This window comes from Fusarium coffeatum, assembly GCF_003316985.1.
Source record: "Fusarium coffeatum strain FIESC_28 chromosome Unknown BRIP53273_contig_222, whole genome shotgun sequence".
NCBI classification, from domain to species: Eukaryota; Fungi; Ascomycota; class Sordariomycetes; order Hypocreales; family Nectriaceae; genus Fusarium; species Fusarium coffeatum.
Genome location: NW_022158015.1, coordinates 97,555 through 111,003, shown reverse-complemented (window position 1 = coordinate 111,003; position 13,449 = coordinate 97,555). Strand labels below are relative to the sequence as shown.

Sequence of the window (13,449 nt, the reverse complement as noted above, 5' to 3'; positions counted from 1 at the left end):
CCATTTTATTGGCTTTGTAGAGAACTGGTGCTCTGGGTCTTTATGCAGCTAGTGCGGACGTAAGCCACTCCGGAGTTAAGAATGCAGGAACCCCCATTGTGCATACAACATAACGATCCTACAGTTAGACTATAGACATTAGAATACAGCGTGATATACAGCGGAGTTTCTCTGAAGTGATAGCTAGCAGAGCCTCTGTACAATGATAGGCAGTGGAGATTTACATACGGAGTTAATGATATCGCCGGTTCCTATTCTTGAGTCAATCATGCAAACTGGCTGTATATAAATCATTCTCACATCCTCTCCAAAGCACATAGGTCAATATACTAACTCATTACTCAACGATCATATCTACCATCAAAAAATGTCTCGCTACGCAGATGTCCACGTTAACCCCCAAGGCCCCGGCGACGCACGCCCAACAGCCCTCCAAATCGTCAAAGATGAAGGCTTAATCGGAAAGCTCACCGACAAAGTCATTCTCATCACAGGCGGCAACTCAGGCATTGGTCTCGAGACTGCCAAAGTTCTTCGTGCGACCGGTGCAACCATTTACATCACTGCACGAGACTCCGACAAGATTGAGAAGGCCATCGAGGAAATCAAGTCTTACCCGGAAGCCAAATCTGAGGCGCCTGTCTATGGTATCGAGCTGAGACTTGACTCTTTCACATCCGTACGAGCTGCGGCGAAAGATTTTCTGGAGAAGGAGAAGAAGTTGAATGTTCTTGTTCTCAACGCTGGGACTATGGCTACGCCTGAGGGTCGAACTGAGGATGGTTTTGAGACGCAGTTTGGCACCAACCATCTCGGCCACTTTCTACTCTTTCAACTGCTCAAGACCCCTCTTTTCGCTGCTTCCACGCCGTCTTTTCAGTCCAGGGTTATCTCACTAAGCTCCAAGGGTCATCGCCTAAGCCCTGTTCGCTTCGACGACTACAACTTCGAAAAAGAGGCGTACCATCCTTGGCTCGCGTACGCTCAATCTAAAACAGCTAATATCTACTTCGCTACCGAACTCGAGAGACGATATGGCGATCAGGGTATTCATGCTCTCTCTGTGCATCCTGGTTCCATCCTTACCAACTTGACTCGACACATTGATCTGAAGTCACTCAACTTGCCAGAGGAGATGGCACAATATTTAAAGAGCCCTGAGCAAGGCGCTGCGACGACTGTGTATGCGGCAGTGAGTAAGGAATGGGAAGGAAAGGGTGGGAAGTATCTGAGTAATTGCGCTGAGGAACCATCGTTGGAGAAAGGTGCTGATCCTTCGTCTGTTGTATCGGGGTATGCGGATTGGGTTTACAACGAGGAAAGCGAGAAAAGGCTGTGGGATGAGTCCCTCAAGATGGTAAAATGGGAGGAGTAAAAGATAAAGAATATGCTTATGCTAATTAATGTTATCCGAACTGCTGAAAAGACATTCCCCTCTATAGCTAAATCACAAAACACCAATAGCAAACTAGTTGTAGTACGGTCGGAAATCCTCAATCACAAACCCAGCCTCCTTACACTGTCTCGTAGCCAACTCCCAAAGCTTATCAACAGCCTGCGCGTCATCAAGCCACTTATTCGCCCGATCGTCAAGCTTCTGCACAGGAACATAGTACCGACCAGGGTTCTTGAACGCCCGTTCACTCGTAGCGCAGAAAAGCGAGTTCATAGCTCCTTCAAGAGGCGTAGACTGAGGAGCAACCTTGAAGGCCATTCGTGACACAGCGCCTAGTAAAGTCTGGTTGCCAGATTGAAGGTTAGACTTGACCAGACCGGGATGGAGCGAGTATGCTGTTATGCCGAAGTGTTGGTAGCGGTCGTTAATGGCTTTTGCGGCGATAATGTTGGCTTCTTTGCAGTGGCCGTAGCGCCTGTATGGTGCCATTCTGCCGATTTCGTTGGTGAGGTTTGGGTCGTCGTAGTTGATGACTTCGGGACCCATGCGGAGAGCCATGTCACTAGCGACATTGATGATTCGCACACGATCCATTCGTTGAGCGGCTTGAGCGCCGTTGATAAGCATGGGCATGAGGGCCATGGTAAGAGCGTGATGCGAAAGGAAACAAGTCTGCCATTGGAGTTCGTGGCCATCCTTGGTCAACTCCCAAGGAGTGCACATGATACCGGCGTTGTTGATAAGAAGATCGAGACGGTTTTCTCGGCCCATGAAATCTGCTGCAGTGGTCTTGATGCTTTGGAGATCTTGGAGATCGAGCTTGAGGAAGTGGAGATCTAGATCGGGGCCTTGTTGGTGCATTTCTGCGATGGCTTTGCCGACGCGTTCGGCGGAGCGAGAGGCGATGTAGACTCGAGCACCCTTGAGGGCGAGTTGGAGTGTTGTTTCAAAGCCAATGCCGGAGTTTCCTAGTTTTTTAGTTTGGAAAGATAAAGAGAATGGATGGTGACTTACCACCTGTGACAATGGCGATGTAGCCGCGCAAACTGGGAATGTCGCGGACTGCGAATTCGGGCTCAGAAGGATGGCAAGGCATGATGATGTTATTGAGTAGATATGGGTATTAGAAGGTACCGAATGTATCTGAGATGCTGTATGCAGTAATGAAAATGAAGCTGAAGATGATGATGAGATCGGAGGTCTAGTATTGTGTTCCTGTCATCTTCTTATACCAAAACCACTTGGGTCAATGCAGCCAATCGGAGATGATCATTCTCATCTTGGCGGACTCGTCCGCGGACATCTCCATGGTGGGGCAGGGCTGAAGGGCTTAGCTTACTGCGCAATTACCGCCGTCAGCAATGATCCATATCTATTGGACTACTGTGCTTATTGTTCCATTGGATATGGAGCTGAATTGATCTTTGCCTTCTTCTATGGTCGATTTACACGAGCACCTGGACAAACAAGCACCAATGGGAGGAGAGGTAACGCAACAGAACTGGTCTTCAGATGAAGATTTATTGGGAGCGATAAGGCATGAATAAGCACTTGGTTAGCTGATATAAGTCTGTTTCATCACTGCTGGCTAGTTCTTGATGCAGGGTCCTGAATCCTCAAGGGAGGTCAGCCCTACTGGTGTCCCACTGAGCGCATTGATTCTTTTGGCATCGCGAATATTGATCTGATCGGATGCTTACTTCCCCTTCGTCCATCTTCTGTTGCCAACAGGGATAGTACATCCAATCTTGGACCTTATCTTCATTTTTAATCCCCCCACATGTGTATCCTTCTGTGACATCCTTGCATGTGATGGTTCCATATAACCCCAGGTCTCGGCGCTCGTGACAGGCTGAGCATATTTGGGCGTTTTGTATGACGATGCACGTTGGTGGGGATGGATAGATAGAGACGATGTTCTGCTGCGGATGAGGGCATGATGAACGGGTGAGGCGTGCAATGCAAGTAAGACGAGAGATTATGTTCTATTTATACCTAATATTTTGCGTGTGAATCTATGAAACTGATGACTCGGTTCCTGATTCCACTTGTCAAAAGCTATATGGTGAGTCGTAAACTAGGTTTTCGCTCCTTTGCTCTTGATAAGTCGACGTGCACTTTGAGTTTGGAATGACCATGTTCGTGACGATAACAGTCAATCACAAGATTGATATGTACTGCCAGTTTCATCACTTCCTCAACGCGTAAGCCCTGTGTGGCATAATGCGTTTCCCTGGATCTCTTCTACACTTAGTACAGAGCTGGTTGTAGCGTTTCACCTCGCGAACTCCTGTACTTTCGCAGTATTTATCTGGGTGAAAGTTCTCGCAATGATCGTTCTTGTTTGGCCCCAAGTAGCCGGGTGGCCAGGTGTATATGTCATCACAGAAGGGACAGAAGTCCGTGACATTGGGTGTTGTGCACATTGTTTGGATGGTGCAGAGGGAAGATTGTTCGGTTGTGATGTTGCAAAGGCAAGGTGTTTGTGTTGAGATGAGATGAGATACTGGGATATGGGATGATGGTCTGAATACATATACATGGATGTCACTCTGGTGTTCATAGTGGTTTCTTTGAAGTGCGCGAACAACCACTTGGCACTCGCACGGGCTGGTGTTGTGAAAGAGGCTGAATAGGTGTTCTGTTCAGACAATTACCTGGCACTCGAAAATACATTAGAACAAGAGGTCACTCGAACAAGAGATTGTTACAACGGCAAAGCCAGTCATTGGATCGTTAAATCCAAGAGATTCTTTATTACACTTGTCTAATGCGCCATCAAGATACGTGTCGTTCAGACTACAGCACCGTGTTCAGCACCAGTTACTTGAATCAAAAACAGTCAACATTTCACGTTCAAATCACTGAGAAGCTCATATAGTAAAGCAAAATGAATTGCAAGCATCTATCACACAACTCTAACAACTGACTTCTCCAGTCCTTTCTTCAAGTCTTTTTTTTCAAGCCAGGCTATCCAGTAGCCTTTTTGATCGTCCAGCAATCAACGCGCAGAGCTAGCTAGTAGCCATAACCTACCACCCTCTTTCAAACTCCTCTAGCATGGCTTGAAACTTGCGTTGATCGATCTTCCACTTTTCATAGGCCTCTCGTTGAGCTTCTCGTTGGGCTTTGAAGAAGGCCTCCCGTTCGACTTCGTCAAGGGACTCTAGAAAGGCTTCGTGTTCGCGCTCTGCGATGTCCCTCTTTTCAATGGACTTTCGTCGGGCTCTTTCATAAACCTTTGGGTGGACTTTTTCAGCGACATTTCTGTGGGCTATGTACTCGCGCTCTTGGGCTATCTCTTTGCGCTGTTCGATGATCGCCTCTCTACGGGCCTTTCGTTGGGCTTTGTATTCGCGCCATTTGGTGATAAGAAGGTGGGGGTCCAATAGATACTGGTACCATCTAGGCTTAGGCTTCTTGACAGGAAACCTCAAAGCTTCATCACATGATTCGCAATACATAGCTCTACTGACTCTTGTATCGAGGTTCATGCACGCGTAGATATCCCGGGGAGCATAGTGACATTGGGACCATAGCCGATCAATGAGCTTCTCGCAACAATCGCACACGTAGTGGGTGACCTTACACATGGTTGCTGTTTGTCAGTGTTGTTTGAGTGGGTGTTTTCTTAGATGAAGTATGAGTTGTGAAGCTGGTGTGTGTCAACATGTGGATGGGAGAAGAGGTTGAAATAGACTGAAGACGACACAAGGTGGGATATTTGAACACAAGCGCTCCTACATGTATCAACTTGTCTCGTCGCGATGTTCTAGGCTGTGCTGCGAGAACGAGCATACTGAGAGAAAATCAACGCTCAACTGCGACGAACAGATGACTTGAGCACTCATTGGCATATATTCGACGTGTGGACGGTCCAATATGCTCTAGAGAACAGTCTACTTGAACATCTGGGCATCAAATTGTTCCGGGTGGCAGTTACCTGTCCTTCAACGAAAAGAACAATTTCAAGACCATTGTCTTAAGAACAGTGAGCTGGATGTAGAATTGTGTAGGTGTCCACAAGCAGTATGAAGGCCTGGTGTCGCAGAAGCATGGCATAAGACATGACTGAGCAGGGTGCCAGGCAGGTAGTGATTGTTCCACCAACACAACACAAAGGTCAGTTGAACACGCATGTCAAAGCGAGTGTTCGTAGACAAATTTTTCCATGCCTCAGTCAGAGTCAGTAAAGGTACTTGTGCTCGACATGCGAGTGGTGGGCGCGTAGGTTCAGGCGTCTGCGAAGCGCGTCGCGACGCGAGATTCACTTAAGCGCCAAAATGACGTGCGTCAGGCATCCATTAGAGTGCAGAATAAATATTCCAACACATTTTACTACGATGGAGTTAAGGATCAAGTATGTAGCCATTGATGATGGACCGCTATAGCAATAGAGAATAACATATCGCGGTGAGTAAGGGGCTTCATTCCTCTTCCTTGAACAAAAATAGAAACAAGCCACGGAGTAAAAATGGCAGGTCTCAGAGTGAGTCAAGGGTGTTTGTTTACAGTCACAGTTCATAATACTAGATATCAAAAGATGACGATATATGATCGCATCTCTATCATCTTCCTCACTCCCAAGGACCAGCCCCAGCAAGCAACGAAAAAGAGAAAAAGAAGACACGCCTGTCAGACGTCCATCAACACCCACCCCAGCCATGCGCCCGAAGGCAGACCACGTCAGGGGTCGAGATCATCAAGAGTAACCAAACTCTCTATACAGCTACTGAGTAAACAGCAACCGCCATCCTTGCGGACAGGGCGAGAGGACCAAAAGGTATTCACTCTAGGGTGTCGAGGATATACACTCATCAACCAGGGTGGGATCTGTGGCTCTTTTGGAGAACCAAGAGAAGGTCGAATACTATAGAAATGATTCTCTGAAGTATTGTCGACATGAAGAAGAAAAGAAGAAAAGTCCAAATGGTCGGCGGGAAACTGAACTTTTATAGAGAGCAGATGTGGGTCTGGCACAGTCAGTTCTGGACGCCTGAGGCTGCTGTGAAAACTCTGATCTCTGGCCCAGCCACTTTTTTTTGTCCGCTGTAATTTCGGGATGGATCACTGTGGATAGCGCCGAGGCTGGAAGACACCTCAGACCAATTGAACGAATTCACTTGACATGACAAAAAGAGTTTTCTTTCAAAGTGAGGCTGGTAACTGAGAGAAACGCCCATTGCTATGGAAATGCTGCAAAGGTCCGACAACAAACTGAGTTTTCACGCATCAAGCGGCATGTTGTTTTGCGCTTGGCAATTGCTGTCGCTGTCGCGGTCTCTGTTTGTCCTGTGAAGATTTACAGTGGGGCCTCTTGCTGGACTGGATGAGCATCACCAAGTCTGTAGGGTATGAGACAGCAGATGATGAACATCGTCAAGAAAAGAGTTACTGGTGGGCGAGAACAGAAGAGATAAATTCAGACCGGATAAGTAGTTGTATTAAATGAATCCCTATGTATCTCCAAGTGTACGTCATATTACTAGCAAGTAGAGTGCAAAGGCAACCATTCGCTCTTCAATTGTCAGGCTTGCGGTCGTGCAACGGGAATCCACGATGATGAACCAAATTGATCAACACAACATCAATGTCCGAACAAAACAACAACAACAATTTCGTGGGAACAATGAACCATCTATGCCGATTGAATTTGGCAAGGAAAATATTCTTTTTAAATCTGCAACTCAGTAAATATCAGGATATTGTTTGCTTGTATCGGCTTGTCGCAATTGATTTGCGCATCATCCAAGAGTGTAGGGTGAGGATGTTGTCGTTGGAAACTTCAAGTTTAGTGGCTGCCGGCGCTGTGAAACTCGAGGTTATAGCTTAAATTCTTACTGCCCTTTAGCACATACGACCAAAGGTAGTGGAAAATACGGGATCCCGTCCGCTCTCCCATAGTCAAGCCACTAACCGGCGGATTAGTAGTTGGGTCGGTGACGACCAGCGAATCCCCGCTGTTGTATGTTTTTGTCTTTTTGCCATCCCTGCCGCCTAGCAAGAAAACAGCAGACACCCTTGTCGCTGGCATCGCCGCAACAAATTCTTCTCGGGCAGTTGTAGCCCTGCAAGTTCAATTTGTTCTTTACTACGACAATTCTCCCCTTCTGGTGTTCTCCAGGCGCGACAGACATGAAGATCATTTTACGCGACGGACCCACATCAAGTACAGCTTCCGAGAATAAAGATTCAATACAACTAGTTGTTTCTTCAAGATTTAAGTCAAGTTAAGAACTGGCTATCAATTCGGTCGTTGGGTGAACATCAAGATCCAAAATAGACACCCAAGAGAAAGTCTTAATCGCCATACATAACGATGTTTCCAGCACCGACAGAGGAGCACGAGTTAACATATCCATTAGGAGCGGAACATTCGTCAATCATAGCCTGAAACAACACATATTAGGTTTGGTGAGGCTGACGAGGAATCCATAGGAGATGTCTTACCTGTAACTGATCTTTAAAGTCCTGGCCGCTTACGATGGTCCCAACAATAGCACCGCCACCTCCACCAGGAACAGGAGGCTGTGTCTGGCTGGCTGTACCGAGCTTGCAGTTGCCAACTTTGTGGAAAATATGGATGCTAGTCCATAGCCCAACCTTTTCGGTATCGATGGCTACCATGGGGTCTGTATCAAGTTTGTTTAGTTTTCCGCTGATGAGGGCGAGCTGGTAAACGTACCCAAGTTCTCGGCGCTGGTATCAATCGAATTGATGGCCTCCTGGCAATCGCTTACAGAGGCGTCGTTAAAGTCCTCACAGCCGCAGCTAAAAGACCATTTTTGGGCTGCAGCACATGTTGCCCAGCTGAGAGCAGACAAGACGGCAACGGTGGCTCGCATTTTTGAAAAGGACTAATGTAATCAAAGTGATTCAAGTGATAAGCTTTGGCTGGGAATTGTTCTCTGAGAAGGTAAGAACTGTGCTTGACTTGGAAACACATTCTGGGAAAGCGACAGTGGTTTATATAGGTCACTTCTTCACATATTAACGCCGTTTTACTGCTATTGAGTTTACTCTTCTGATGTAATGGTACTTTTGGATTAGCCAGAAATTTGCCACTGTCGTTATATCTTGTGCTTCCTTCTCAACCGCTTCACCTCGCAAGATACAAATCACCATGACCTCAGTCTCTATATCGGGATGTATTAAGTATCATTGTTCTCGTACATGATTCAATTCTTGTCAGCAGAACGCTTGGCGGAATCCCACAGGATCCTACGAATCCTACGAACGAGTCGGCGGTCGTTTTTAGCGGCCTGGGGTAACAGGGGTATATATTCTATGACGATCGGTATGGACCACGAGTTCTCTTCTTTCGCAAGTCCGACATATGCCAAGTCCTTTCTTTCCAAATTGTGTCTGCACTCCCGTCATATCCATCCGCTCGGCCTTCCTCTCCGGTCATACCATTCATCATGGATCGAAGGCCTCAATCTTTCCTTTTTCTTATTCTCATCGAATCTGCAATTGGCATAGCTTCGGTTCAATCATCTACTTGATCGATTGGGTACCAGTTGGCCTTGGCATGAATCCATACGAAAGAGCATTTTCGGTGGGGATATATCTCAGTCTAGAGGTGTAGTAAGTAGATAGTTAAAAATACTTCTTACAATTAAACGCAACTATCTTTATAAGTTAATTTAAGTATTACAATAGGTTATGGATAGTGACTGCTGGCTGATTGAGAAACCGCATCACTCTATCAATGCCCAAAGTCTTCTTGATACAGCACCTCTCACAGGAGGCGGCTTTTCTGCGGCAAGTACCTCATCCATACCCTCATACATATCAACATCCTCAGGCCTTCTGACCCATTCATCGTCCTTGTGGAGGTACCGATGGATGAAGAAAATAACAAGAAACGCCGGGATACCAATATACGCTGTAAGGAATGTCCCCACAGACCACTGGGATGGGAAAAAGACCGTGAACCCGTTTATAAAAAGCAGAATGACGGAACCACAAGTACCAAGCCACATACCCCAAGGCTGGAGTCGAGAGCGGTATGGGGATTCCAAGCTATGATGGGTCATGGCTTTACGATATCTTGAGTAGATGATACCGCAGCATATCCAGCTGATGTAGCCAGAAGTGTTGGTGATGTTAATGAGCCAGTTGAAGACAGTGAGACTTGTGTTTGACAGACTGAGATATGCAAGTCCACCGAGCGACGCCGTGGCGCTTACTGCATAGTACGGGAGTCCGTAGCGGTTACACCTTTTGAAAATGGCAGGAGCATTACCAGCCTTTGCTAGCGAGTAAAGGTTTCGAGATGCTGAATACAAGAAGGCATTTCCTGCGGTGATGGCCGATAATAGAATTGCTCCGTTGACGATACTGTCCAGTACAGGGATCCCTGCGTTGCGAATAGCAATAACGAAGGGCGAGCTTGCAGTACCGGAAGCCGTGAGAGAAGGGTCATCAGATGCGCAGACAACCCCAATGCCCCAAATAGACGGCATGAAAAGAATGATGAGCCGCCAGATATAGCGTCGGGCTGCTCGAGGAAGATTGTAACGTGGGGATTGCATCTCACCAGCTGTTACAATCAGCTGCTCTGGAGCAAGCACGAAAGCAAATGATGCGAGAACAAAGGACTGTAGAAGCGCGACAAAGCGCCCAGCATCTCCTTTAGCGATGTGCGTGTTGACTGGTCCAGGATTCCCCCAGTATCGAAAGTAGAGCGGGTCCCTATCAGGCCCACCTCCAAAGAACAGAATGATCGAGAGGAAGATCAAGCCTAAGATCAAAAGGATCTTCATCCCTGCGCTCCAGAACTCGCATTCGCCAAATACTCGAACTGGAAACAAGTTGACGAAGGCGATAGCAATGTAGATGATAGAGATCCAGACGGCAGGGCTGACGGTAGGTCCCCAGTAGTCAATGAGAAGTGTGGAAGCTACAAATTCATAGGGAATCAAGATGCCGAGCGAATACCAGTACAAGTATCCCATGGCGAATCCCATACTTCGAGAAACATACTTGTGACCGTAATATGCCATGGTTCCTCCTGGAACAGGTAGATAGGTTGCCACTTCGGCGATCCCAGTCACGATGCAGTAGACGAGAGCGGAAAGGACACCGTAGGAAATCAAGAGGAATAGTGGTCCTCCTACTCGAAGCACTTGTGCTGTTCCGAGAAAAAGTGATGTTCCGATGGCGCCTCCGAGGGCTATCATTTGTGCATGGCGAGGTTTAAAGCCTCTGTGTGTTTCTTCGTTACGTTCGAGGGCTGAACAGCCATTGTGGATGGTTTCAGTCTCGGCAAGTTGAGTGTCCGACTTTTCAGGTTTGTCATCGTGGGCTTGAGGAGGTGGAGAGGTAGGATGTTTTAAGATGTGTTCTTGCATGATGATGGATAACTATACAGAGTGCAGAATGTGAGAGATGAGAGTGATAGAGAGCAAGCATGAGCCGAAATGAACTGGCAAAGGGTGTCATTTTATCTCAAGCCAGCACAGACAATCTACTGTCCGAATCTACCATATTTGATGTATTCCAAGAAATACCTTGCCTTCGAAGTTAGGTCCGCGCTCGTACCAAGTCCGACCGATCCTAATCGATCTTCTATTCCCCAGGCCCAGATGATTGTGAATGCCAGCGCTTCCCCACGGGACTCGGAGCTGAGTCGGGGACTGAGTGTGTGTGGGGAAATCCTTGCAGAGATAAGGTTTGGGCTGTTATCTCATATCAAACGCATTTGAGGAACGCCACCATACCCCGCGGCGCCAACGGCGGGATTCTGGGAAGCGGTGGCGATTTTGGGACTATTGTAGTATTACCATCCCAGTATCACAAGTTGGACCAGGGAGACAAGGTAGAAGGAGATACACTTTGGCCAAGATACACGGGTATATCTTCCTGTCTAGACACTCCTGCTGTACGTTCCAATCTGCAGTATTCCACACATCCCAGCTCTCCTGAACAGACCTCAACCCAACATGGCCCATCCTTTTGTTGCCAACTCCAACATTCTCCATCGCACTATGGCAAGACAGCCTGACAAGGTCGTCTCCGCTAGTGGCGTTTCCCTCTTCCTCGAATCTGGCAAAGAGGTTCTGGACGCTTCCGCTGGACCAGCCGTCTCGTGCCTTGGCTACGGAAGACCTGAAGTCACCCAGGCCATCACCAACCAAGTTGAACAGCTTGCTTACCTATACTCCGGTGCAAGTTTTACTTGCGACGCCACCGAAAGACTTGCCTCTGTCCTGTTAGAGGGCGAACCAGGGGGTCTCTCGAAAGCTATCTTTGTGAACTCTGGAAGCGAGGCAACTGATGCTGCTATCAAGCTGGCGACACAGTATTGGCATGAACGAGGCATGCCGCAGAAGCAACACGTTATCTCAAGGAAACAAAGTTACCACGGTAATACGATTGGTGCGCTCTGCGTCTCAGGACATGACTCTCGAAGGGCCATGTACAAAAACTGGCTATCGCACAATGTTAGTTTTGTCGACCCTTGCTTTGCTTATCGGCTCAAGAGTAAGGGTGAAACCGACGAGGAATACGTTGCACGCTTGGCCAATCAACTTGAAGATGAAATCCTTCGAGTAGGACCCGAGAACGTGTCGGCGTTTATCGCCGAGACTGTCAGTGGAACCACGTTGGGATGTCTCCCCGCCGTACCAGGTTACTTTACAGTGGTGCGAGAGATTTGCGATAGGTTCGACATTCTGCTTATTCTAGATGAGGTATGTTATGTCACAACTCCTGAGAGTCGTGATGCCAAAACAGACTAACATGTTTACTATCAAGATCATGTGTGGAATGGGCAAGACGGGCACCATGCATGCCTGGGAACAGGAGAATATCTCGGGCCCGGACATCCAGACCATCGGCAAAGCCTTAGGTGGAGGCTTCATTCCACTGTCCGGTGTGCTTCTACGCAACAAGATTTTCGAAGCTTTGGCCAACGGGTCAGGCGGGCTGATGCATGGCCATACATTCCAGGTACATTAAACCAATTGTGTTCTTTGATCTGTCTACTTTGCAGGACTCGCTCCTCAGAAAAACCTGACTAATCACGATGATCAACAGGCACACCCAGTAGCTTGCGCCGCAGCATTGGAAGTACAGCGTATCATCCGGGACGAAGACCTACTAGGTAACGTGTCGCGAATGGGCCAGGTACTCGAAAGACTGTTAAAGCAGCGCCTTGGCCAGCTAGACGTTGTCGGCGATATTCGTGGACGTGGTTTATTCTGGGCCGTCGAGTTTGTTCAGGACAAGGGTTCCAAGACACCATTTCCCCCCGGCCTGCGTTTTTGCCACGAGGTTGTAGATGAAGCTCTTAACCTTGGGTTGAACATTTTGGGTAACCTTGGTGCAACTGGGGAAGTTCATGTCGATCATGTTATAATGTCCCCACCGTATGTGGTCACCGAGCCAGAATTGGAGCGGATGGTGGGTATCTTGGAGGAAGCTGTTGGAACGGTCACTTCGCGTGTCTGTCATGCTAGAGACGCTCGACTGTGAGCCGTTGTTATCATAGATAAAATGAATATTTTGATTTGAGATATTGAACATTTAACTGACATCCGTTTTATGTGATTGCTATATACTCTGCACAGTTGGCTTTGTGCCAGTCATACTTGGAAGACGCTTCAGCCATGAGGCGACTCCTTGAAGATGAGATAGATGCATAATTTATTCGCCAGATCGCAGAAAGAGCAATGCTGTAGCTCAAGGAACAAAGTTAGAATAAGACATGGTCAATTCTAAACAGCTGTCAAACGAAATGCACTTGGTGGATCTTCCCCAGTTCCAAAGTCTTGGTAGCGTTGACTCGGTCCAACGACCTAAACAAAAAGACACTAATCAAGACCAAGGTTTAAGTGATATCCCACATACCCCGCGTTGCACCCACATAAGCTGACTCCGGTCGCCGTCCATAGCGCCGTCGCATATATTATTTTCCATGTCACATTGATCCCTTGTCTTTTGGACTCTGTCACCCTTTCCGCCACCGGCCGCCCGTTAAGAATCTTCACTATTTTACATGCCACAGCAATTACGCAATCAATCGATACCATGAACATGACTAGCGT

The 13,449-nt window shown here is 47.5% G+C and overlaps 6 protein-coding genes across 6 annotated transcripts; 2 read left to right on the top strand and 4 right to left on the bottom strand.

Moving 5' to 3' along the window:
• Positions 1 to 367: 367 nt before the first annotated feature.
• On the top strand, positions 368 to 1,375 carry FIESC28_09125 (uncharacterized protein; the record flags this gene model as incomplete). The annotated part of the gene is made up of 1 exon (XM_031163262.1): positions 368 to 1,375. The coding sequence occupies one exon, from the start codon at positions 368 to 370 to the stop codon at positions 1,373 to 1,375; it is 1,008 nt and encodes a 335-aa protein (XP_031012685.1).
• Positions 1,376 to 1,468: 93 nt separating this feature from the next.
• FIESC28_09124 (uncharacterized protein) lies at positions 1,469 to 2,492 on the bottom strand (the record flags this gene model as incomplete). The annotated part of the gene is made up of 2 exons (XM_031163261.1): positions 1,469 to 2,364; positions 2,411 to 2,492. The coding sequence occupies 2 exons, from the start codon at positions 2,490 to 2,492 to the stop codon at positions 1,469 to 1,471; spliced, it is 978 nt and encodes a 325-aa protein (XP_031012684.1).
• Positions 2,493 to 4,428: 1,936 nt separating this feature from the next.
• FIESC28_09123 (uncharacterized protein) lies at positions 4,429 to 4,989 on the bottom strand (the record flags this gene model as incomplete). The annotated part of the gene is made up of 1 exon (XM_031163260.1): positions 4,429 to 4,989. The coding sequence occupies one exon, from the start codon at positions 4,987 to 4,989 to the stop codon at positions 4,429 to 4,431; it is 561 nt and encodes a 186-aa protein (XP_031012683.1).
• Positions 4,990 to 7,187: 2,198 nt separating this feature from the next.
• FIESC28_09122 (uncharacterized protein) lies at positions 7,188 to 8,241 on the bottom strand (the record flags this gene model as incomplete). Its single annotated transcript, XM_031163259.1, has 5 exons — positions 7,188 to 7,203; positions 7,255 to 7,464; positions 7,710 to 7,786; positions 7,847 to 8,028; positions 8,082 to 8,241. 5 exons carry the CDS (start codon positions 8,239 to 8,241, stop codon positions 7,188 to 7,190), a joined length of 645 nt encoding a protein of 214 aa, XP_031012682.1.
• An 855-nt stretch (positions 8,242 to 9,096) lies between these two features.
• FIESC28_09121 (uncharacterized protein) lies at positions 9,097 to 10,752 on the bottom strand (the record flags this gene model as incomplete). Its single annotated transcript, XM_031163258.1, has 1 exon — positions 9,097 to 10,752. The coding sequence occupies one exon, from the start codon at positions 10,750 to 10,752 to the stop codon at positions 9,097 to 9,099; it is 1,656 nt and encodes a 551-aa protein (XP_031012681.1).
• Positions 10,753 to 11,343: 591 nt separating this feature from the next.
• FIESC28_09120 (uncharacterized protein) lies at positions 11,344 to 12,877 on the top strand (the record flags this gene model as incomplete). Its single annotated transcript, XM_031163257.1, has 3 exons — positions 11,344 to 12,093; positions 12,158 to 12,352; positions 12,440 to 12,877. The coding sequence occupies 3 exons, from the start codon at positions 11,344 to 11,346 to the stop codon at positions 12,875 to 12,877; spliced, it is 1,383 nt and encodes a 460-aa protein (XP_031012680.1).
• Between the last annotated feature and the right edge of the window lie 572 nt (positions 12,878 to 13,449).